Source organism: Ochotona princeps, chromosome 19, assembly GCF_030435755.1.
Source record: "Ochotona princeps isolate mOchPri1 chromosome 19, mOchPri1.hap1, whole genome shotgun sequence".
Taxonomy (NCBI): Eukaryota; Metazoa; Chordata; class Mammalia; order Lagomorpha; family Ochotonidae; genus Ochotona; species Ochotona princeps.
The window spans coordinates 17,416,413-17,439,511 of NC_080850.1; the positions used below are offsets into that span (position 1 = coordinate 17,416,413).

Genomic DNA, 23,099 nt, shown 5'->3' on the forward strand with positions numbered 1-23,099 from the left:
GTGCCCATATAGGATCCCGGCTTGTGCAAGGCAAGAACTTTAGCTACTAGGCTACTGTGCCGGGCCCTACTAGGTATGTGTGCTAGAGTATCTGCAAAGATGGCCATTAATGATTAATTCCAATGCTATACACATCTTTTACCTCTCCCCTTTTATGGTAATATTTATTTCCCCTCCACTTGCATCAAAACTTCTCCTGATCAATAGTATATGGAAATGTGAAGATCTGCCAGTTCTAGAAAACAGTTTCAGAGTCTGACAATTTCTGTTTTGAGGGTCATAGGATCCAGCCACCTGTTAAGAGCTTGCACTAAATTATTATAGAAGAAACAGCCTGCCTCACCCTTGCCATTCCAGCTCACCAAGCAAATGCACTAGATATACAAATGAACTTATTTTGAGTCTAGTAGAATTTTCCCAATGAACTCCACAACGTGAAGAGCCCAGATAAGCCATTTCCAACAAGTCTTGCACAAAATGGAGGAACTGTGAGCAAATAAATTATGTGTTTTTTCTTAAGTTATTAGCTTTTGGGGCAGCTGGTTACATGGAAGAAATAATTTGAAACAGGTAACGTTTCTATGTGCTGCTCGCCCCAGGTGCCTCAACACCACTGTTCATGTCCTTCACCCGGGCCTTGTCTCCACATACAATCCTTTTACTTCCTTCTCTTTAACAAGAGTTTTGTTTCCTGCTTGACACACCTAACACAATAATTGAACAAAGAAATAAGCTCAGATTTCCCGTTGGTATCAAGATGAAAATAAACAGGCTACAGTAATAAAGAATGAGAGAAAGCCAACCTCAGGCAAGGTAGTTACAAGAAGTCTTTTTTCATGCTTCCCAAGCCAACTAAAAATCCACAGCAGAGAAGCTGATGCTAGTACAAGTGAAGTGGTTATATACGATCTGCCAACCTGCCACTAAGCAACAAACACAGATGGGCTTTCAGCCTTATAAGTAAGATGCCTGCATTCTGTATCAGTTGCTAGATTTCATTCCTCTCTCTGATTTCTGATTCCAACTTCCTTCCAAGGAAGACCCAAGGCGGTATTAATGATGGCTCAAGTACTTGGGTTCCTGTTACTCATTCAGGAGACCTAGCTTGCATTCCTGGCTCTCAGCTCCTGGCTCCTGGCTCCTGGCTCCTGCCCCAGCCCAGCTTCATACCCTACCCACCCACACCAACCCTTCTTTTATACCAACTTCTCTCTTTCTCAATACCCAATTTAAAAATTATTAAAAACTATTATAAAGCAGACTCTAATAATGTGTTCTAAATACCATATTGAAAGATACATTTATGGGCCCGGCGGAGTGGCCTAGTGGCTAAAGTCCTCGCCTTGAACGCGCCAGGATCCCATATGGGCGCCGGTTCTAATTCCAGCAGCTCCACTTCCCATCCAGCTCCCTGCTTGTGGCTTGGGAAAGCAATCGAGGACGGCCCAAAGCTTTGGGACCCTGCACCCACATTACCTAAAACTCTAGATACAAACTGCTTAGAAATAACTGATCTTAACAGACCAGTGTTACATGCCAAGTGTTTTGCTAGAAATTGAACAGATGTTACCTCATTCACTTTTCGCAGTAACCCGATGAGACAAAGACTCTTAACAGCCCCATTTTTCCAGAGAGATAGCTAAGACCTGAGAGGTGAAATCATTTACGTAGTTACAATGCTCTGTGGTGGGAACCTGTACATAAACTAATGTGTTGAAGTCACCATGGCTGGTGCAACAAGTCCCTCTCAAACTCCTCCCTGCCTCGTTCAAGCTCTCATTGTGGCAGTGCAAATTGAAATATGTTATCTTCTATACTAGGCCATGTGGGGACCCACTCAGAACCTCAAAGCTGATAAAGATGATTGTCAGCTGAAGATCATTGAAGTCCAACAGATACAATCATTCTCGTAGCTTCCTTTATAGAAACTTCTCAGAAATAAAGATAGCATAAATTTCCTCTTAAGAGTGTTTTATTTTCCAGTTAAGAAAATGAGTAAATTTGGCCCGGCGAGGTGGCCTAGTGGCTAAAGTCCTTGCCTTGAATGCACCAGGATCCCACATGAGCGCCGGTTCTAATCCCGGCTGCTCCACTTCCCATCCAGCTCCCTGCTTGTGGCCGGGGAAAGCAGTCGAGGACGGCCCAATGTCTTGGGACCCTGCACCCGCGTGGGAGACCCAGAAGAGGTTCCTGGTTCCTGGCTTCGGATTGGCGCTGCATCGGCCGTTGTGGTCACTTGGGGAGTGAATCATCGGACGGAAGATCTTCCTCCCTGTCTCTCCTTCTCTGTGTATATCTGACTTTGTAGTAAAATAAATCAATCTTTAAAAAAAATAAAAAAAAAAAAAAGAATGAGTAAATTGACCATAAAGCCCCTCTCCAGATGAGTTTCATGGCCTAGAAGAAACACCATTCTTATCTATACTTAGAAACATCACTATCAGGATTATCTCTTGTTTGTTATCGTAGAAAATCCATTTGTCCTTCCCATTCTTCCCCCCAGGAGCCTCTTCTCCCTGCGCATCTTCTCCCGCTAAGTTAGGCTTATAAGCCTCCAATTCTGACCACCCCTTTGGGTTACTCATCACCGAGCATTTCTGCTTGTATGCACACTGCACACAGAAACAAACTTCCTTGCTAATCTGTGGTTTGTCAGTTTAATTCACAGTGCCTTGGGTATGAGCATTCAAGGATACAACAAAAGCCCTAATCCCAATAACTGTAGGTTCCTTGGATAACAATTTATAAAAAAGATTTAGTAATTTGAAAGCTGTAGTTATAGAAAGACAAAGGGAGAGACAAAGTAAGAGAGAGAATCTTTCATCTACTGGCTCACTCTCCATACAGCTGCAATGGCCAGGGCTGGGCCAGACCAAAGCCAGGAGCCAGGAACTTCATCTTGCTCTCTCAGGAGGGTGCAGGGGCCCAAGCACCTGGGCCTTCCTCCACTGCTTCCCTTGGGAGTTGGATTAGAAATAAAGCAGCCCAGACTTGAACCAGGACCCACGTGGGATGACAGTGTTTTAGATGATGGCTTTATCCACTGCACTGCAACAGTGGCCTTGGATAACAATAATTTTTGGTTATTTATTTAATTCCACTCCACATGCCAGGTGTCAAATAAATGGTAAATATTGATGATGCAGTGCTGTCAGGAAAGCAGACCTAGTTCTGTTCTCCACCTTATACAAGTCTTTAGCCACATACATTCCCTTCATCAAAGAGCAGGGATATGTCCCCTGGAATACCTGAGCTTCTCTGCAGCGAGCTCTTCCTCTGGAACATAAAAAATCTTATGATGAACTAACAGATTTGGGAGGCTGATGGAAATTTAGTATAAACTCAGGATACATGGGGTCTTTCTCGGGACATTTGATCTTAGTCACAAAGGCCCTGTCCCAGAAATGAATCAGCCATCCTTTCTGAAGTTCTCTTCAGTCTGAATCTGACTTGATCATGCAGGATGAGCTTCCAGATACAAGTGTCTAGTTGCCTGGACAATAGGAGCGGTTCATCTACTCTGGGCTCACTCGTTTCAGGAGATAAGAGATAGGGATCCCAGGAGACAGGAAAATAATTATAAGAGCACTTCTGCCTCCATCTCTCCTCCTACTGGCACCTGCCCATTCTAGTAGAAGGTCTGCAAATGTGTTAACACTTTAAACCATGCGCTAGGCTTCCTGAATAGGCCCACCTGAGCCCTGCTGCCTACCCTGAAAAGAGAATTGAATTTCAGCCAAGAGGAGCCCAACTGTTGGCAGAATCGAGTTAGCCAGGGCATGCCCTGCTATCAGCTTACCTGCTACACAATGCTGGCAATGCCACAGAGGCCTTGGAGCCCTTAACTCCTTCCATCATAGCTTATACTTTTTCTCTGTCACCCCTTATAGGCTTTTCTCTTTCACTCTTTCCAACCCAGCTACTTATGTGGAATTCAGAGAACTGGAAAGGACCTTGTGTCTTCGATTCCAAGGCCTCCCAAACTCGTGTAATATTACTTACTATCTGTACAAAAATACAGACTTTTAGACCCCACCTAAGTCTTACAGTTATAAACAACTGTTGTTTTTTTCTGCCAAGATATGGCATTTTTCATGATATCCTTAGCTCTTTTGGAATCCCATTTTGCGGGATTCCATTAAGACTATCAATTTTGTAAAGCACAACTTTATAGAAGTTACAGACCTCAGGATAGGCAAATGATCCAAACTGGAACAATCAGAACTATTCCTTGTGATGTTAGATTCAGTAGAAGAAACACGAAAGTGTCTCTTCCCCCTTGGTTGTCTAACTGAGAAACTGCTACCTGTTGCTACCAGGTGACAGGCCCATTTCATACCAAATAGGGGAAGCATATCTGCAATAAGGGAGAGGGTGAATCAGAGAGAGTTTAGCTGATGTTTACGAAGTTTCTGAGACCAACTCCCCAGTGTCCCGTGAAAATACACACTCCTAGTCTACAGAAGTTAGTTTGAAGTTGGTTGCCTCCCACAACCAAAAAGTATTAAAGGTGTAAGACAGAGGAATCTGAGGTTTTTTTTTTAAGATGTCCATGAATATCTGACACATGACAAGGTTCAGACTCCTCAGACCAAATCCTCAGGTTTTAAGGACAAAGTAGAGGTCCACATAAGGGATTTAGTGATCTTAATGAGGTAGAATTTAGTGAGCAATTATTACATACAGGACCCAATGTGAACAGAGTCGTACATTGTATGTCATTTGATCTTCTGGTGAGACAGAAATCCAGAGGAATTCAGGTGTCAGGCTCTCTTTCCTAATGACCCATTTCCACACACAATAATTCACTGTGGGAGACCAGAGACTGAAGCACCCACCATTGGGCCCCGTGTCTCAATATCACATTGAGGGCCAGGCTTCCAGCATGCAAACCTTCTGGGGGACATGCTCAAAACACAGCACTATCATTATTACCTATAAATGTAATCACTATTATTACTAGCAACGGACTATTGACACTGAGTGTTCTGTGCTAAGCACTAGTCTAAATTCTTTAAACTATTACCTCATGTAATTGTTTGAAGCAGCAGGGCAGGTTTCCACTGCCTCCCACTGTAATAAGCTGAGGAAGAGAGATGTCACAGCATTTCCCATACAGCTCCTAAGTAGCAAAAAGATGCAAAGATAGGCAACACGGTTTGAAAGCCTCCGTTCATAACCACTATGCTCTACTGCTTTAATAAACTTAGCAGATGAACCAAACTACTGCACAGAAGATACAGACCTGTGGCCTAGGTCTGTCTGACTGCAGTCTGTGCTCTCTGTCCACCACCCAGCCTTCCCTGTGGGAACAGCTGGGTAGTTCCCAGCAGTGCACATAAACAGGGCCTATGGGGCTACACAATACTTAAGCTATGTGGCTTTTTGTGGCAACCCTCACCACATGACTACAAACCAAATATCTTGACTTCTAGAAGGGAATAGTCAGGTATGATCAAAAACAAGACTTGCAGGCCCGAATATTGAAATTGAGGTATACAGGTTTTCTGGCTGTGTCATTTGGGTACTGCAGGAAGCAGAAGCCAAGATGGAATCTGAAAGCAAAGAGATTTACAGGGGGAGAAGCTCTAAAAGGGAAGAGAGAGCAGGTGAAGGTGGGGAGAAGTTTTGACATCTCTGTAACAACGGCAGAAAAGAAGGAGGGAAGCTGAGGTAGGAAGAGTGTCTGGTTATAGCACTGTTCTGAGGCAATCTGAAGAGCCCAAGGCAATGCTGCCTTGTGTAGAGGAGCTGTCACTTAAACTGAGAGTAGTTCAAAGAGTGGACGGCCTCACTGACCCCAGAGGAGTGCCTGTTGGAGGCTCTCTGATTCTCTTAAAGCAAGGTTCAGCAGGTGCCTTTGCATGCTTTCCACGGCTACAGGGCCTGGGTACCACTGATTAGACTTGTCTGGAGGAAAACATTAGGGAGCCAACGATTGGAGAGACGCACTCAGAGTCCACTGTCTGCCAGTGCTCTTCACACAGAGGAGTAATTAACTGCTAAGTACGCCTTCCTCCACAACATGCACTGGTCTGCCCTCACTAAAAGTGTCAGCTACATTTAATGAAAAACATGTTTTCCTGAAAAGGAGTGGGTGGGGTATTTTCTCATTTATTATTCTACCATGGACATATTTAAAATGCCACCCAAGTTACTATAGAAACTGCTCCCTGACTTAAAAGGTAAAAATGGAACATTTTGTTACATGCAAATGGTGAGTCTCAGGAGACCACTTGTTAACAAACTGGCTGGTCTGGTTTTTCTGAGGTCCTGAAGGAGCTCTTTTGAACAGAGCTGGACAGGGTAGTTTTTGTTTGTTTTTTGGGTGTTACACCATAGGTGATGAATAAATCTGGAGTAAGTCTAGGTCCACCCAAACTTGGAATTGGAAAGCTCAAAGTGGACAATGACACTGTAGTCTCAGGACCAGTGCTAGGCAGGCTGAGTGAGCCCTGATGTAAACAAAGAGGCCCAGGGCAGGGCAGGCAGGTATTTTTGTGTCAGGCCCATTCTGCAGGTGTACTCTGGACTGGCTGGCTTGAAAGTTAACTCACTGAGCTTCTACTTATGCAAAGTCTTACCTCCTCTGGCCACGTTCCAACCTTTGAATCCTGGGTTGGAGAGTTCTTATAACAAGAAACACAAACTTTTCAATCAAAAGCTCTTTCCTCTATTTTAGCAGCCTTTACTCACACCCTCTCCAAATCAGTGTGAACCCAAGCACTCCTAACTTGACAAGGCTACTTTTATCTCAATTTCTGTTCCTCAGACCTTTTCTGGCAATTCCTTCATTTTTTTCCAGGGCCTTAATCTCAAAGTCTTCCTGAAATCCCTTTCAAAGCCTCTTCTGGTACTTAGAAGACGCTCAACGAGTATTTGAAGAACAAAAATAACTATAAAACTGAAAGTTGAGCCAAGCAAAATTGAAGGTTACTTGAAGATCTCACATAAGCATTGGCAGAAATAAGTGAAAAACATGGAGATTAACTGCCATTGCAACAAAAAACTGCAAATATTTTCTTTTCTTCCTTTCTTTCTTCCTTCCTCCCCCTTTTCATTTTCCTCTTCATTTTTTTTCTTCCTTCCTTCCCTCATTTTTTTTTCAGGAAAAGAGTTTTATTAGTAGTGTGAGAGTCTGATGGACTGCTCCAGCCCAGGACTACTTCCACACTGTGAAGGCAACAGCCCTGAAAGTGTTTCTGTGAGGGTAATTTCAAAGTTCCTGGCAAGCAGGCATCTGGTGTAACAGCTTTGATGCCACTTGGGATTCCCAAATCCCATACTAGAGTGCCCAGTTCCAATTTGTTTTGGTTGCTTCTGACCCAGCTTCCTGCTAAGGTGCACCCTGGGAGACAGCAGGTAATGGCTCCAGCACTTGGGTTCCTGCTGCCACATGGGAGACTCAAGGTGAGTTCATTGCCTCTGCCTCTGGTCACGCATCCCTGGCAGTTGCAAACATTTCAGAATAAACCAGCAGGTGAGCTATATCGCTCTTGTTTTTCCTCCCTGACTTTCAGATAAAAATGAAATAAAATTTAAAAGTTCATAGGCTATCTAGCTATACTCACAATGTAAAGCAAGTACAGTGATTCTCCAGGTAGCACCTTCCATCTTTGTATCCTAATTAGTAAGCCTATATCTTCATAAACCAAAATGAACTTTTTAAAAAATTTATTTTGGGCCCGGCAGCGTGGCCTAGCGGCTAAAGTCCTCGCCTTGAAAGCACCGGGATCCCATATGGGCGCCGGTTCTAATCCCGGCAGCTCTACTTCCCATCCAGCTCCCTGCTTGTGGCCTGGGAAAGCAGTTGAGGACGGCCCAATGCATTGGGACACTGCACCCGCGTGGGAGACCTGGAAGAGGTTCCTGGTTCCCGGCTTCGGATCGGCGCGCATCGGCCCGTTGCGGCTCACTTGGGGAGTGAAACATCGGACGGAAGATCTTCCTCTCTGTCTCTCCTCCTCTGTGTATATCTGGCTGTAATAAAAATGAATAAAATATTTAAAAAAAAAATTTATTTTATTTTCATTGGAAAGTCAGATATACAGAAAGGAGGAGAGACAGAGATGAAGATCTTACATCCTTTGATTCACTCCCCAAGCAGCTTCAATGTGGCTGGAACTTCTCCAATTCAAACAAAGGAGCCAGGAACCTCTTCCAGGTCTCCCACACAGGTGCAGGGTTGTTCTAAGCTTTTTTTTTTTTTTTATTACAGCCGGGAGCCTGGAACCTCTTCCGGGTCTCCCACGCGGGTGCAGTGTCCCAATGCATTGGGCCGTCCTCAACTGCTTTCCCAGGCCACAAGCAGGGAGCTGGATGGGAAGTGGAGCTGCCGGGATTAGAACCGGCGCCCATATGGGATCCCGGGGCTTTCAAGGCGAGGACGTTAGCCGCTAGGCCACGCCGCCGGGCCCTGTTCTAAGCTTTTTATCGTGTGTGGAACATAGAGGAAAACCTCTATTTAAAAGGTCCTTGGTGGCAACAATCTTACTGCTGAATAACTTGGTTCAAGTATTCATTTTAAAATAGATAGTAGAAAGGAAAATAAAAGTTTCTTTCTTTTATTTTTTTAAGGATTTATTTATTTTTATTGAAAAGGCAGATTGACAGAGAGAAGGGGATAGAGATCTTCCATCTGCTGATTCACTCCTCAAGTGGCTGCAATGACCGGAGCTGCGCCAATCCAAAGCCAGGAGCCAGGAGTCTCTTCCGGGTCTCCCACACGACCGCAAGGTCCCAAGGCTCTGGGCCGTCTCCCACTGCTTTCCCTGGTCACAAGCAGGGAGCTCGAAGGGAAGTGAAGCAGCCAGGACACGAACTGGCATCCATATGGGATCCCAGCCGGTATAAGCCAAGGTTTTTAGCCTCTAGGCTATTGTGCCGGACCCTAAAACTCCATTTTTCATGAACTTTCTGAAATACTTAAAAATGCTTCGGGAATATAATCCTGCAGGTTCTTCGATGTATCATACACAACACACATTCATATGTGTCTATGTAGTACTGTTTCTCTTAACTTCCCACAGAAGTGTGAACCGAATGTCTGAGGTTTATAATAAAGTATACAATCAGAATACCATATAGTTTTTTAAACATAAAAAACAGCATATTATAGAATTAGAGTGGAAAAACTTAAAATACAAATTCCCTAATTTAAAGGAGCAGAAACTAAGGTCCAGCAAGGTTTGGACTTTTTTTTTTTTTCAAATGTGTATTTATTTAAAAGGCAGATTTACAGAGAGAGGAAGAGACGCTGGCTCCAGTCCCAAATGGCTACTGGACATGACCTGGGCCTGAGAGAAGCCAAGAGCCAGGAGCTTCTCCCGGCTCCCACACTTGGTTGGTGCAGAGCCCCAAGAACTTGGGCCTTAACTCCGCTGCTTTCTCGGGTGGGTTGGCGGGCGGCTGAGAGGGAAGTGGAGAGGCCGGGACGCAAAGGGGTCCCCACCGCGCCACAGGCCACCACAGTGGACTCGGTTTGGTCATTTGTAAATGAAAAAAAGAGAGGTGTATCTCTCCAAGAGGACCGTAAAGATCAGTCACAACTCCTTCTACTCAACACCAACAACATAACAACTCCTTATGTTTGTCAAGAACGTATGCATTGGGCTACGACCTTCACCAGCAGTTCTGACACTTGGGCGTGACTAAAATCACCTGAAGGAGGTGTTCAAGCCCAGGATGCCGGGTCTCACCTCCTGTTTCCAGCTCGACAGGTCTGTCTGGACCAGCGGAACCATGGAATATGGGCAAAACGCTCCTCACCTCAGCACCTCAGCACCTCAGCACCTCAGCACCTCAGCACCTCAGCACCTCAGCTGCCTGCGCGCGCAGGGAAACTACAAATCCCGGCGTGCCGCGCGCGCAGCGGGCGGAGAGCCGGGCACTTCCGCCCCACGCAGCGCCCCTGCCGCCGCGTCTCGACGTGTCACCGGCGGCGCCGTGGCCGTATCAAGGGAAGGAGCTGACTGAGGGAGTTGGAGGCGGCGGGCGGCGGCGACCCCGGTGTGGACCTGCCCCGGCACAGGAGCGTCCCGGGGTCCGTGGGGAGCAGGAGAAGGAGGCGGTGGCCCGACCCGCGCGGGCAAGATGTTGAACATGTGGAAGGTGCGGGAGCTGGTGGACAAAGCGTGAGTATCGGGGACAGTTGTGGGCCAGGCCCACGCGGGGCAGCGGCGGAGGGGCCGGGGCAGGGGGTCCCCGCGCGCGGGGTCGTCCGGGGCACACCCCCCTCCTCGGCCGGCCCCGTGATGGCGGCGGCCGGCGGCTGCAGTCCGGGGCCTCGATCCCACCGGCGAGACTGGGAAGGGACCCTCCCCGTCCCCATTCCAAAACACCCCGTGCAGGCCTTCCTGCCTTCGCCCCTGCCCCAATCCCGGAGTGTGGAGCCTGCCACCCGAGGAGGGCCGGGCTGTCTTGCAGCTGGGTCAGCGCCTCGGCCCGAGTGCTGTCCAGGCTCCCGGCTCTGGGCTTTGCCTCCAGGGCGAGCAGGGAAGGCTTGGGGGGTGGGGGACGCCTTGCACTGGCCCTCTCTGTCCCTCAGGGTGTATAGCACAGGGAGATCTTAGGCTTGATCGGAATGTTCCTTATTGTTACTCTATTTGTTGTTTTTTATTTGAACTCGCTTGGCTTTTATTTTAATTCCTTCAGTGTTGGAGTGGGTGGCAGGTGTAACAAGTGGCCGATGTGGTCAGGCTGAAGTTACTCAAGAGGAGAGACTCATCCTCTGTTTTTCCAGTACCCAGTGAAAGTAGATCATCCTACAACTTGGTTTGATTATCCTCCGTTTCCTTGGTGGACCACTTGTTCCATTTGGTTTAATGAAGACGTCGTTGGGAATTTCCCCTAAAGAAAACACGCCAGCTTTGTATCCTGTTGCTCTGCTTTTGACTTGGACGGGGAAAATAACCAAATTATGATTTGTGACTTTCTTTAAAACTTGAAAAAACCTCAGTGACTTACCACAAGAATAAAACACTTAAATTGATTGTATCACATATAACAGTGATGATCTAGGCCAGCAGGAAATAAGGCTTAGAAGTTCAACCCGTCCTCTTCCTTTTGAGTTTTAGTGCTGATTATGCAATATGTGGTGAGAAAAATTCGGTTGTGCCACCCACCTGACCCCAAATCAGGAAGTGTAGATTGGCAGACTTTTGACACCAGAAAACAACATAGTTCACCATGAGTTGGACAGTGGATCAGACAAAACTAAGATTTGTCTAAGTTATAAAAACTTTTTCTACACAATCAAAAAAGGCACTAAAGTGCCTAAGGAGCGTAAGATGTCAGACTTGCAGGGCTAGGTTAAAGTGTTGTAACCTGGGCAACTTGCCTGACTGTGCCCCAGTTTTCTGTGGTACAAAACGGAAATAATGATGTCTACATTGGAGTGTTGTTGTGAAGACTAAATTGCACATGAAGCTGTTAACACAGATGTTGAGATTAATAAAATTGTGAAACTAGCAGGTGTTGTGCATTTAGAGTGAGATAAAGTTTAAGAGAAATTCCAAGTTTGGAGTGTTGCTTTAGTAGTATTCCTTTACAGATATTCATCCAACCATTAAGCCCTTCTGATTAATAAATTCTGGGCTGTTTTGCTGTTTGTACACCCTTTGCTTTTGCTTATCAAAGATAAAATAATGGCTGATTTCTAAATCAAAATTTCTTAGGAAGCTTCCTTATTTATTTAAGAAATGTACTTATTTATTTGAAGGGCAGAGTGACACAAAGTAAGAGGGAGATTTTCAGTCTGCTGATTCAGTGTTGCAAGTGCAACAGCCAGAGTTGAACTAAACTTAAGCCAGAAATTCGAGCGGGGTCTCCCATGTAGGTGTCAGGAGCCAAAGTGTCATCTGTTCCCTCCCTGCACGTTGGTGGGAAGCTGAATCAGAAGCAGAGGAGTGAGGTATTCATACCTGGGATGTGGGTGTCCTAAATATCAGCTTAACTCTGTCCCACCTTAAATTTGTTGAAGGATTTACTCATTTGAAAGGCAGAGATACAAATCTTTCAGCCACTGGTTCACTCCCTAAATGGCCACAGTGGCTAGCCTGGGCCAGGCCCAATCCAGGAGCTTTTTCCTGGTCCTCTACGTAGGTGGCAAGGGTCCAAGAACTTAGGCCATGTTCTGCTGCTTTCCCAGGTACTTGAGCAGGAAGCTGGATTAGAAGTGGAGCAGGTGGAACTCGAGCCCTCACTGACATGGGATACCTGTGTCACAGGCAGCAGTTTAACATACGCCACAATGCTGGCCCCCCAACTTAAGTTTTTAGAAACTTTTTCAAGGCTTATCTATTTCAAGTCAAGTGAGAAAAGAAAACCAATAAGAAATGTTATTTTATATAAACTTTTTAAAAAAGATTTATTTTTTTTTATTGCAAAGTCAGATATATAGAGAAGAGGAGAGACAGAGAAAAAGACCTTCCGTCCAATGATTCACCTCCCAAGTGGCCGCAAATGGCCAAAACTGCACTGTTCCAAAGCTTGGAGCCAGGAGCTCTTCCAGGTCTCCCACGCAGGGTTTGGACTGTCTTTGACTGCTTTCCCAGGCCACAAGCAGGGAGCTGTACGGGAAGCGGGGCTGCCGGCATTAGAGCCAGTGCCCATATGGGATCCTGGCGCGTTCAAGGTGAGGACTTTAGCTGCTAGGCCACCACACTGGGCCCGAAACGTTATTTTAGAAGTCTAAATTTATGGTCCTTAAATGGTACAGCTTCTTCAAAGCTGCAAATTTTTCTAAAGATAAGAAATTAAGACAGTGTTCCTACTAGGTTTTCTTCTCCTGTTTGTCTTAATTACTGATGTTATTAATCTTCAGGTACTTGCAGCTAAATTTGTTATGAGAGTAGTTATCGATCATGTAATGGAAGACCTATTGAAAGTAATCTTTATCTGGCCCCGGCGTGGTAGCCTAGTGGTTCAGTCCTTGTCTTGCATTGAAAGTTCATTAGGAAGAATTTATTATGAGAAGGGATTAATGCTTGTATGAATACCTGTAAAGGAATATTATTAAAGCAGTACTCCAAGCTTGGAATTTCTCTTAATGAAGTTTATGTCACTCTAAATTGGGCACTAGTGTGTGTCCCGGCTGCTCCACTTCCTTCCCAGCTCCCTGCTTTTGCCTGGGAAAACAGTGGAGGATGGCCCAGTGCCTTGGGACCCTGCTCCAATGTGGGAGACCCAGAAGAAGCTCCTGGCTTCAGATCAGCTCAGCTCCAGCTGTTGCAGCCATTTGGGGAGTGAATCATCGAACGGAAGATCTTCGTTTTTGTCTCTCATCCTCTCTGTGTATCTGCCTTTCCAATAAAAATAAATAAATCTATAAAAAATTAAAGAAATTTGTATCTTCCTTTCTGCTGTCCAGTGTAGAATGGAGACTTGAAGGAAGTTAGCAGTAAGAATGTTGCCACCAAGGACCTTTTTAAATAAAAGCGTTCCTCTGTGTTCTACCCATGGTAAAAAGCTTACAACATTGGGTTATTTTACTGATGAGTGCTCAAGATTTAGTTTTCATCTTTCACTGGCAGCAAGAGAATAAATTCTCCCACTCCTGTGAATAGCACGGACCTGTGTCCAGTGAGACTGGGTACCTTGCAGAGCTGTAGTGGAAGGGAAGCAGATCCGTGGAACTGTGCTCTGATGATCTAAGGGGTACAACAATGCTAACACTTAGAAATGAAGCAAATGAAGTGTTTAAGGTCAGCTCTGACAGCTGGGTTAATAGAATGAAGGATCAGAACGGATCAGACTGGTTCAGATCCCAACTCTGCCTTGTAAACTAGCTGTGTGTGTGATCCAAGAGTCACATGAATTTCCAGACTTTGGACCCATTAACTGTAATACAGGGGGACTGGACAAAGGTGACACCTTTTCCAACTTTGATAGCAATTTAAAGAAAAGTTTTCGTCAAGGAAAAAATAATTGGAGCACCAAATAATTGGTGCTTCACAGTGGCAGATAAGGTGGAAAAGTTATTTTCTCTGGATAACAAGGGAAATTGTTTTAAAAGTGTTTAGTAAATGTTGTGTTTCAATGATTTTTGTAATGTGTGTATTTCATGACTCAAGAAAATCCAGATTTAGTCTATGTATGCCTATCCATTGAAGTTTCCTTTAGAAAGAAAAATGTACTCTTTTAAAAATGTGTTTGCTACAGCCACTTTTAGATTAGTATCATAGCAGTTCTTGGATATAGCGGCCTAACTCAGTCATTGACTTTTGAGATCTTGAAGGCTTTGAAAGCTGGGAGGACATGTTCTACAGTGGTTGCACTTCCTGATGGTATTAGAGGGATCTGTTTTACAAAGTGGTGTGGGACTAAGGGGAAGTAGATAGAACCATAGGCCAGATGAATTTGGGGTGCCAGTCTCCTCCTCCTGATAGGTTACGTAAGAGGCAGCCTTGGGAGGAAAGAGGAAGCCGCAACACTCCTGTGGAGACAGATTAACTTGACCCTGTGCCCTGCCTCCCTTTACTTGAGGTGGTAGGAAAATTAAAATCTGTTTGGTTTTGCCCTACCATACATAGCATAAGCTGAAGGTTGGTGTGGTTCTGTTAAATTTCCCTCCAAGTTTGAAGAATGTGGTGAAGGTGACAAAATAACAGTATATCCAACCTGCTACTTATTGTTCAAGCCCAACTAAACCTTTTCTTCCTTTCAGAGTAATGTAAGTGGTAAATCTGTTTCATCAGTTGCCCTTTTCCTTTTTGTAGTAGTGACTTGGTGCTCTGGCTAAGATCCTAGAGCAACTGTTATTAGATAGTCCATTTTAAGTTATTAATGACGGCTGCTGTCTCCCCCATAACTTTTTGTTCTGTGTCTGCTTGCTTTAGTTCTTAAAAGTTTAGATCATATACTGACTTGGAAAGTATCATTCTGATCAGCCAACTCCAGACAGAATGCTTCATTCAATTCTTTCAACAAAAATATATTTATTATTTATTTGATTAAGCACTGAGTTTTCTGAACTCATAAAGTATAATACCTGCATTTAAGAAACTCGCCCCTACAAACATGCTACAACCAGCATGGATTAATGACTTTGCTTTCTTGCAGTGTACTGTCTGATTTTACCCTGAAATCTCTGTCCAGTGCTTCTTGGAGCTTAAAAGCAAAGATAAAGATGATTGTCGACTTTCTAATCTTCCCATGTCAACTTTTCTTTGAACTGATTGTAGGTAATCATTTTTATTAAGACAATAAATTAATTATTCTAGTAACTATACAACAGTAGGTAGCAAGAATTTAATTTCAGAGGTTATCTTCTGGCATCTGTTAGGATGATTTTCTGTACTTTAATCTATTTAGTATTGTCAAGATGCTTTTAAAAACTACTTAGCAGCCTCTTAGGTTTTCCTGAACTCAGTAGTGTTAGTTTGCAAGCAGTTTTCCTCTGTTTGCAGATAATGTTCAACAAAAGTAGTCACTAGTACCCCTACATTTCACAGTAGAGCTCCCGTAGTTGAGTTTCTTGCTGTACTCTTTTTCCTGTTTATTTCTAATGTTTATTTACTGTTTCATTTAGGAAGAAACATATAGGCAACTTAGCTAATTTTAATATTCTAGAAGCTTTATTGTTTAATATTGCGTATTTACATTTAGTTTGTAGCTGGAATTTTAGCTTTTGTGCAAAATTTCAGGTCTGGAGAGTTGTGCTGAGCAGTAAGGGCATCACCTTGCTTCAGCCCTTCAGCTAGCCTTTGTGAGCTGACTCCTGACTGCGCCCCAGTCTGTTAGGATAAGCAATTCTCAGACGCCGTCTTTTGTCTATAAATACATCAAACCCTAAAGTAAGCAGTTACTTTTTAAAAATTTAGTCACCATTGTTGTGCCCTAAAGAAAAAAGCAATTGCTTAATACCAGATACTTAGTATTTAGTTTTTCGTTGCTTTATAATTATTTTTGATGGGTGAATGTAGCCTTAAATTCTCTGACTCTGTAGGTTCAAAATCCATATTCTTTTCTTCCTCCTGGTAGTATCTTTGTTGAAGAAACTGAATTGTTTGCAATTCCCTCCTTCCAGGTTTGGCTAATTGCATCCTCATGGTGTTATTTACATGTTCCTCTATTCTATAGGTTCAAAGTACATTTTCAGCATTTCTAGTGTTCCTATATACAGAGAGTTATACTTTAGACTCAGCTAGCTGCACATTACAATAGTAACTGTTTACTATTTTTTTATTTTAAAAAAAGTACTTATTTTAAAGGCAGAGTGACACAGAGACAAGGAGTGCTTCCATCTGTTGGTTCAGTCTCCAAGTAACCACAACAGCCTGGTTTGGGGCAGGCTAAACCAGGAGCCTATCTTTCCAGTCTCCTACATAGGTGCTAGGGGACCAAGTATTTGGACATCTTCTTGCTGGCTTCTCAGGCACTGTAGCAAGGAGCTGGATGGGAAGTGGAGCAGCCAGGACCCAAACTGGAGTTCATATGGGCTGCTGGTGTTGCAGGCAGTGGCTTAACCTGTTACACCATAAATTTAGCCTATTGTTTGTGTTTTAGGGCATCATTTTTCATGTGAGCTTTCCTTGTTTGCTCTGATTGTGTGTGTATATTAATTATTTTTTGAATATTTTATTAGTTGAATGAAGTTATAAAGAGAGAAGCTGAAAAGAGAATCTTTTTTCCACTGCTTGCTTCATTCCGCAGGTGGCCACAATAGCAGGGGCTCAGACAGGAGCCTGAAGCTTCACCCTGTCTTCGAAGGTGTGAGGGCTCAAGGACTTGGGCCATCCTCTGTTGCTTTACCAGGCTTATCAGCTGGGAATTTGGAAGCTGAGTGTCCACGACTTGAACCAGTGTCCACATGCAGTCACTACAACTGGTGCCTTAACCGTTAACACCAAAGCACCAGCCCCCTGTTAATTTATATATATAGTAATTTGCTAACCAAAGTAATTTTCCCACTATGGTTAGGCATGCACATGGTATTAATCATTTTGGAAAGCAGTTAGTGGCTTGAAGATGAACGTTGAGTTGAAATCTTGTGCCTGCCATTGAGAAACAGTATGCCAAGCATTAGAGATGGCTGTGAGTCTCCATGAATTCAGAGTGGGTGGAAGTAATGATACATGCTTTACAGTGTTGAGAGAGTTAGATGTGAAACGCCTGTTATAGTACTTGATATGTAATAAACTTTTGGTGTTACTGTATTATATATAAAACAACCTAGAGAAGTGAAAACATTAGTGTTTGAGGGAATAAAAATATACCGTTAGAGATTATTTGCAAGTATGTAAGGACTGTATTGGTCTACAAACTTTTTTTTTCTATGAACACTCCTAAAACTCTTAACTAAAGAGATAACTTAACCTTCATATAGGAAAGCTCATTTAACTTCTTTTTATGTATGCCATGTTATTTTTACTGAAGTATAAGCTTTACCAAATTGTAAAGCATGTTGTAGAAACCCTCTTTTTTTTAAGATTTATTTATTTTTATTACAAAGTCAGATATACAGAGAGGAGGAGAGACAGAGAGGAAGATCTTCTGTCCAATGATTCACTCCCCAAGTGAGCCGAAATGGCCAGTGCTGCGCCGATCCAAAGCCAGGAGCCAGGAACTTCCTCCAGGTTTCCCACATGGGTGCAGGGTCCCAAGGCTCTGGGCCATCCTCCACTGCTTTCCCAGGCTACAAGCAGGGAGCTGGATGGGAAGCGGGGCTGCTGGCATTAGAACCGGCGCCCATATGGGATCCTGGCACGTTCAAGGTGAGGACTTTAGCTGCTAGGCCACGCTGTTGGGCCCGAAACCCTCTTAAAAGATATGTTGAAGAATAGTCTTCAGAAAGACATGTTCCAATTTCCATCTAAAAATTCTTGTAATATTTTACTAAGCTTGTTTATATTTTTTCAAGATTTTAAAGATATTGCTAATGTAAGACATTTCTTTCAAAGCAGAGTAGTTACTTCATAAATGTGAATTGAGATTCTTTATTCTTTAGAGACTGAGCAATATTAAGAAAAGGAGCTCTCTGAAATAATATCAAATTCCTGATCTCTGACAGTAGAGGAGTAGTTATGGGAAAGGACGCTGCAGAGAGGGTGTGGTGGTTCTCTAACACGCTTGCCCAAATTGACAAATTCTTTCCAGTTTATGAGAGCCCTATAGCCTGAAAATTAAATAAAGTTAAAAGAATATGGCATAGTCTCATGTTAGAGCAATTTATAGTTATGATTTGTGGGTAGATTTAACTAATAAGATGTTAATTACTAGATCTATTAATGTGCAGTGATAGTCATGCAAGCTTTTTACTTAAGAACAATCTGGTAGAATCTGGCATTTATGATTAATAAATAGCAAACAAAAAGTTGGTTGTTTTAGAATTTTTGCCTTCTTTTGGCATAATTTCGTTCAGTTCTAAATTTTCCGGGAAATATATAAATTCTGCATGGTTCCTATGCAAGTCTTGAGATTTTCACCACGAAGTTGTCTTATTTTTAAAGATTTATCTCTGTGTATTTTAAAGACAGATTTATAAGAGGAGAGACAGAGATATTCCATCCGCTGGTTCACTCCTCACAAGGATACAACGGCCACAGCTGAGCCAATCGGAACCAGGAGCTTCTTCTCAGTCTCCCACACCAGTGTTGGGCCCAAGCCTTTGGGCCACCCTCTACTGTTTTCCCAGGCCACAGCAGGGAGTTGGATGAAAGTGGAGCAGCCAGGACACAAACTGGCACCGTATGGGATGCCGGCACTGTGGGTGAAGGATTAGTTAGTTGAGCTGCTCCACAAACTTGTCTTTGTGGTAAATGTACATGCATGTTTTATGCAATGTCTCAAGAATTCTCATCAAAATAGGTTCACATTTTTTAAGTAGACATGCATTGAAAATTCAGTTTCATATTTTACTGCTGTTTGTTTTCATGCATTTTTTTTAACAACACGCTTAACAATATAAATTCTGAGTTTGTTTTCTATTTTACTCATTTGTTGTCATTTCTTAAAGTCACTTAAGTTATGTGGATAGAACTTTTGTTTTTGATTGCACTGAAGATACTAGATAATCCTTACTTAAGTGTATTTGACTTATATTTATTGGTTCAATACTGAGTGAGCTTTTGAAGTATGCTTATTTCTCATCAAGTCAAATATTTTTTAGGTTTATTTATTTTTTATTGGAAAATCAGATATGCAGAGAGGAGGAGAGACAGAGAGAAAGATCTTCCATCCGATGATTCACTCCCCAAGTGACCACAACGGCCAGTGCTGCACCAATCTGAAGCCAGGAGCCAGGAACTTCCTCCGGGTCTCCCACGCGGGTGCAGGGTCCCAAGGCTTTGGGCCATCCTTGACTGTTTTCCCAGGCCACAAGCAGGGAGCTGGATGGGAAGTGGGACTGCCGGGATTAGAACTGACGCTCATATGGGATCCTGGAATGTTCAAGGCGAGGACTTTAGCCGCTAGGATACTGTAAATTTTGTGGAAATTCATAGTGGAAAGAAACAAGATTGAGCAAAATTATCATGAAAGAGAGGCCCTGGTATTTAAAACAATGTTTATTTTCTATGAAGATGTGACTGAATAATGTGTCAAAAATGGAGGGGGACATTGATAACTTGGTGTAGGATCCCTGATAACTCACTCCCAAATCGTTCCGAGTGTAAGATGACACCATTCAATACCTGAGTACTCTGAGAATTGTTTGGTTTTGAGAGAAAGGAGATCCCTATTCTAGCTCAGTTGAATAGTCCCAAGTAAATAATTTGAACCATAGATTTTTGGGGAGGAACTTAAAGAAGTAAAGTTAGAAAGGTTTTGCAGATTTAATGGTGAGATTGTGCTTCTCTCTCAGAAAAGTTGAGTCTTAGGGGTAGGTGTTTGTGTAGTGCTTAAGAAGCCTGTTCCTTATCAGAGTGCCTGGGTTCAAGTTTGGCTTTGTTCCTGAGTCCAGGTCTTGTTAATGTTTACACTGGAAAATGATAGGTGTTGGCTCAAGTAGTTTGATCTCTGTCACCCATGTGGGAAAACCAGATTAGTTCCTGATTCCTGGCCATTGTGGTCATTTGGGAGGTATACTAGTAGGTAGGAGAACTCTTTTATCTCTGCAAAAACATTTTTTTAAAATATATATATGTGTGTGTACATATATATATACATATATATATCTTTTTTTGAGAGATTTATTTTTATTGCAAAGTCAGATATATAGAGAGAGGAGAGACAGAGAAGAAGATCTTCCGTCCAATGATTCACTCCCCAAGTGGCTGCAATGACTGGAGCTGCACCAATCTGAAGCCAGGAGCTCTTCCAAGTCTCCCACATGGGTACAGGGTCCCAAGGTTTTGGGCCGTCCTCTACTGCTTTCCCAGGCCACAAGCAGGGAGCTGGAAGGGAAGTGGGGCTGCCAGGATTAGAACCGGTGCACATATGGGATCCTAGCATATTCAAGGTGAGGACTTTAGCCGGTAGGCCACGCAGACGAGCCCTGCAAAAACTCTTTTGTCTCTTTTTACCTTTGTGTCTCTGCCTTTAAAATGAAATTTAAGGGCCCGGCGGCATGTCCTAGCGGCTAAAGTCCTCGCCTTGAGCGTCCCGGGATCCCATATGAGCGCCGGTTCTAATCCCGGCAGCTCCACTTCCCATCCAGTTCCCTGACTGTGGCCTGGGAAAGCAGTCGAGGACGGCCCAATGCATTGGGATCCTGCACCCATGTGGGAGACCCGGAAGAGGTTCCTGATTCCTGGCTTCGGATCGGCGCGCACCGGCCTCTTGCGGCTCACTTGGGGAGTGAATCATCGGACGGAAGACCTTCCTCTCTGTCTCTTCATCTCTGTATATCTGACTTTGTAATAAAAAATAAATAAATCTTTAAAAAAAATGAAATTTAAAATTTTTGAAAAAGAAAAGTTCTCTAGTGTTGGTGTTTTGTTTAATCTATCTGTATTTAATCAGTGGCAGACAATGAGAATACCATAAAGCATCAAGTATGAGTTCACAAAGGTGCAGTATCACAAACTTAGTAGTTTAGTGGCAGAAGATTTCTTACTATGGCATTCTGTTGATAGGAACTTTTAGAGTTATATTATTTCAGTAACTCTTCAGTGTATGTTTTATAGTATTACTTACTTGAAAGGCAGAGAAATAGAGATCCTTCATCTGCTAATTTACTCCCCTAATAGAAGCAATGCCCAGAGCTGGGCCTGTCTGAAGCTAGAAACTGGACCTTGTGGGTCTCCCACATGTCTGTAGGGGCCTAAGGACTTAGGACATCTTTCACAACTTTTCCAGGTACATTAACAAGTATTAGATGGAAAGTGGAGCAGGTAGAACTTGAACTGGCATCCATGTTAAGATGCCAGTGATGCAGGTAGCCACTAACTGTGATGCCAGTGTTGACCCCCAATTCAGTATTTGGCAGTATATTTGAATTTAATCAGGGAGAAATGGAAAAATGTCTATGCTATCAAACGGCACAATATCCGACATTTGTGTGCACAAAGATGTGATTTTCCCATATGGCATCACTACAGGATGCTGCTTTTTGTCATTCACCTAGAAGGATTTTTTTTTAAGATTTATTTATTTTTATTGGAAAGTCACATATACAAGGAGGAGAGGAGACAGAGAGGAAGATCTTCCATCCATTGATTCACTTTCCAAGTAGTCGCAGTAACCCAAGCTGCGCCGAACTGAGGCCAGGAGCTTTTTCCAGGTCTCCTGTACGGGTGCAGGGTCCCAAGGCTTTGGGCTGTACTCGACTGCTTTCCCAGGCCACAAGCAGGGAGCTGGATGGGAAGTGGGGCTGCTGGGATTAGAATTGGTGCCCATATGGGATCCCGGCGCGTTCAAGGAGAGGACTTTAACTACTGTGCTATCATGCCGGGCCCTACTGTTTCAACTTGTAAGTAATCTTTGAAGACACTATGAGACTTCCTTAAGAAACTTTAATTGTACCCAGATTGTTCCGTCCACTGCTTCAGTCCCCACATGACCACAACGGCTGGAACTGAGCCCGTTGAAGCCAGGAGCTCTTCCAGGTCTCTCACGTGGATGCAGGGTCCCAAGGCTTTGGACCGTCCTCCACTGCTTTCCAAGGCCTCAAGCAAGGATCTGGATGGGAAGCGGGGGCACCGGGATTAGAACCAGCACCCACATGGGATTCTGGCGCGTGCAAGGTGAGGTGTTTAGCCACTAGGCTACCGTGCTGGGCCCAGTTCTCATATTTTTAACTCTAGAAAATTGAAATTTTTGAGGTACTCTGCATTTCTATTCTTAGCTTGTTTTTTCTGCCTCCACTAATTTACTTTCCTTATATCACTTAATTACATGCAAACAAAAAGCATATGCAAGTGCATATATATATAAAACCAGTAACTATTCTGATTATGTTAAATAAAATCCTCCCATAAAATGTTTTCTTCTGCTGGAATCCAGCTCCAGCTGAGTTGGAGCTCGGGAAGGGTGCGTGGAGTCGGCGATAAAGACACGGACACTGACATTTGGTGCGTTCTCGCCGCACTCAAGTAAAGGCTGTCCTTTTTATTTACTCAGACACCTCACAAGCTTCTACACAAACAACTAATTGTTCTATTTTTACTTCAAGACTAAGGGGGCATGTACAGACATTTGGTCACTCCATCTGCACTTCAGGGATAAGCAGGTGCCCCTAAAGATAATTCTGCAAAATATTGTATTCATATTCTTCAAAGCAAGCCATTATTCATTCTTCAGTAGTATCCATGGAGCGACAGCCAGGACTCCAAGGCCAAGGCACATGCGATTCCCTGCTAATCAGTAGTGCATTCGTACCACATTTCTATTTCTACAATTTACCCATTATTTAATGGGAAAATAGGTTACAAGGGAAAAAAGATAAAATCTAAAAAGTTTCAAATGTTAAATCCCCCTACAACTATAGACTCTATAACCCCATAAACAATGAAACAATAATCAAAAGCATTTTTCTCTAATAAAAGCATCCTTAATTCCTCTAGCTAAAAATTATAAAAGCGGCTAAAACAATTACATTTTCTATGCTCCAAAAAAATTGCAAAGACAGACTAGCCTTTGAGATAATAATAACTATATTTATTGCCATAGCAGTTTCAGCTCTCAATCCCATCACTTGCATTAATATTTAGTATGTATAT

The 23,099-nt window shown here is 43.3% G+C and overlaps 1 protein-coding gene across 2 annotated transcripts in view; it reads left to right on the forward strand.

The window, feature by feature from the left end:
* The first annotated feature begins 9,938 nt into the window (after nt 1-9,938).
* CLINT1 (clathrin interactor 1) overlaps nt 9,939-23,099 on the forward strand; it is a 65,019-nt gene continuing 51,858 nt past the window's right edge. For both annotated transcript variants that reach the window (XM_058677864.1, XM_004587488.3), the window contains exon 1: nt 9,939-10,133. In XM_058677864.1, the coding sequence (XP_058533847.1) occupies nt 10,093-10,133 (41 nt within the window). In that variant the 5' untranslated portion in view covers nt 9,939-10,092. The remainder of the gene's footprint in view (nt 10,134-23,099) is intronic.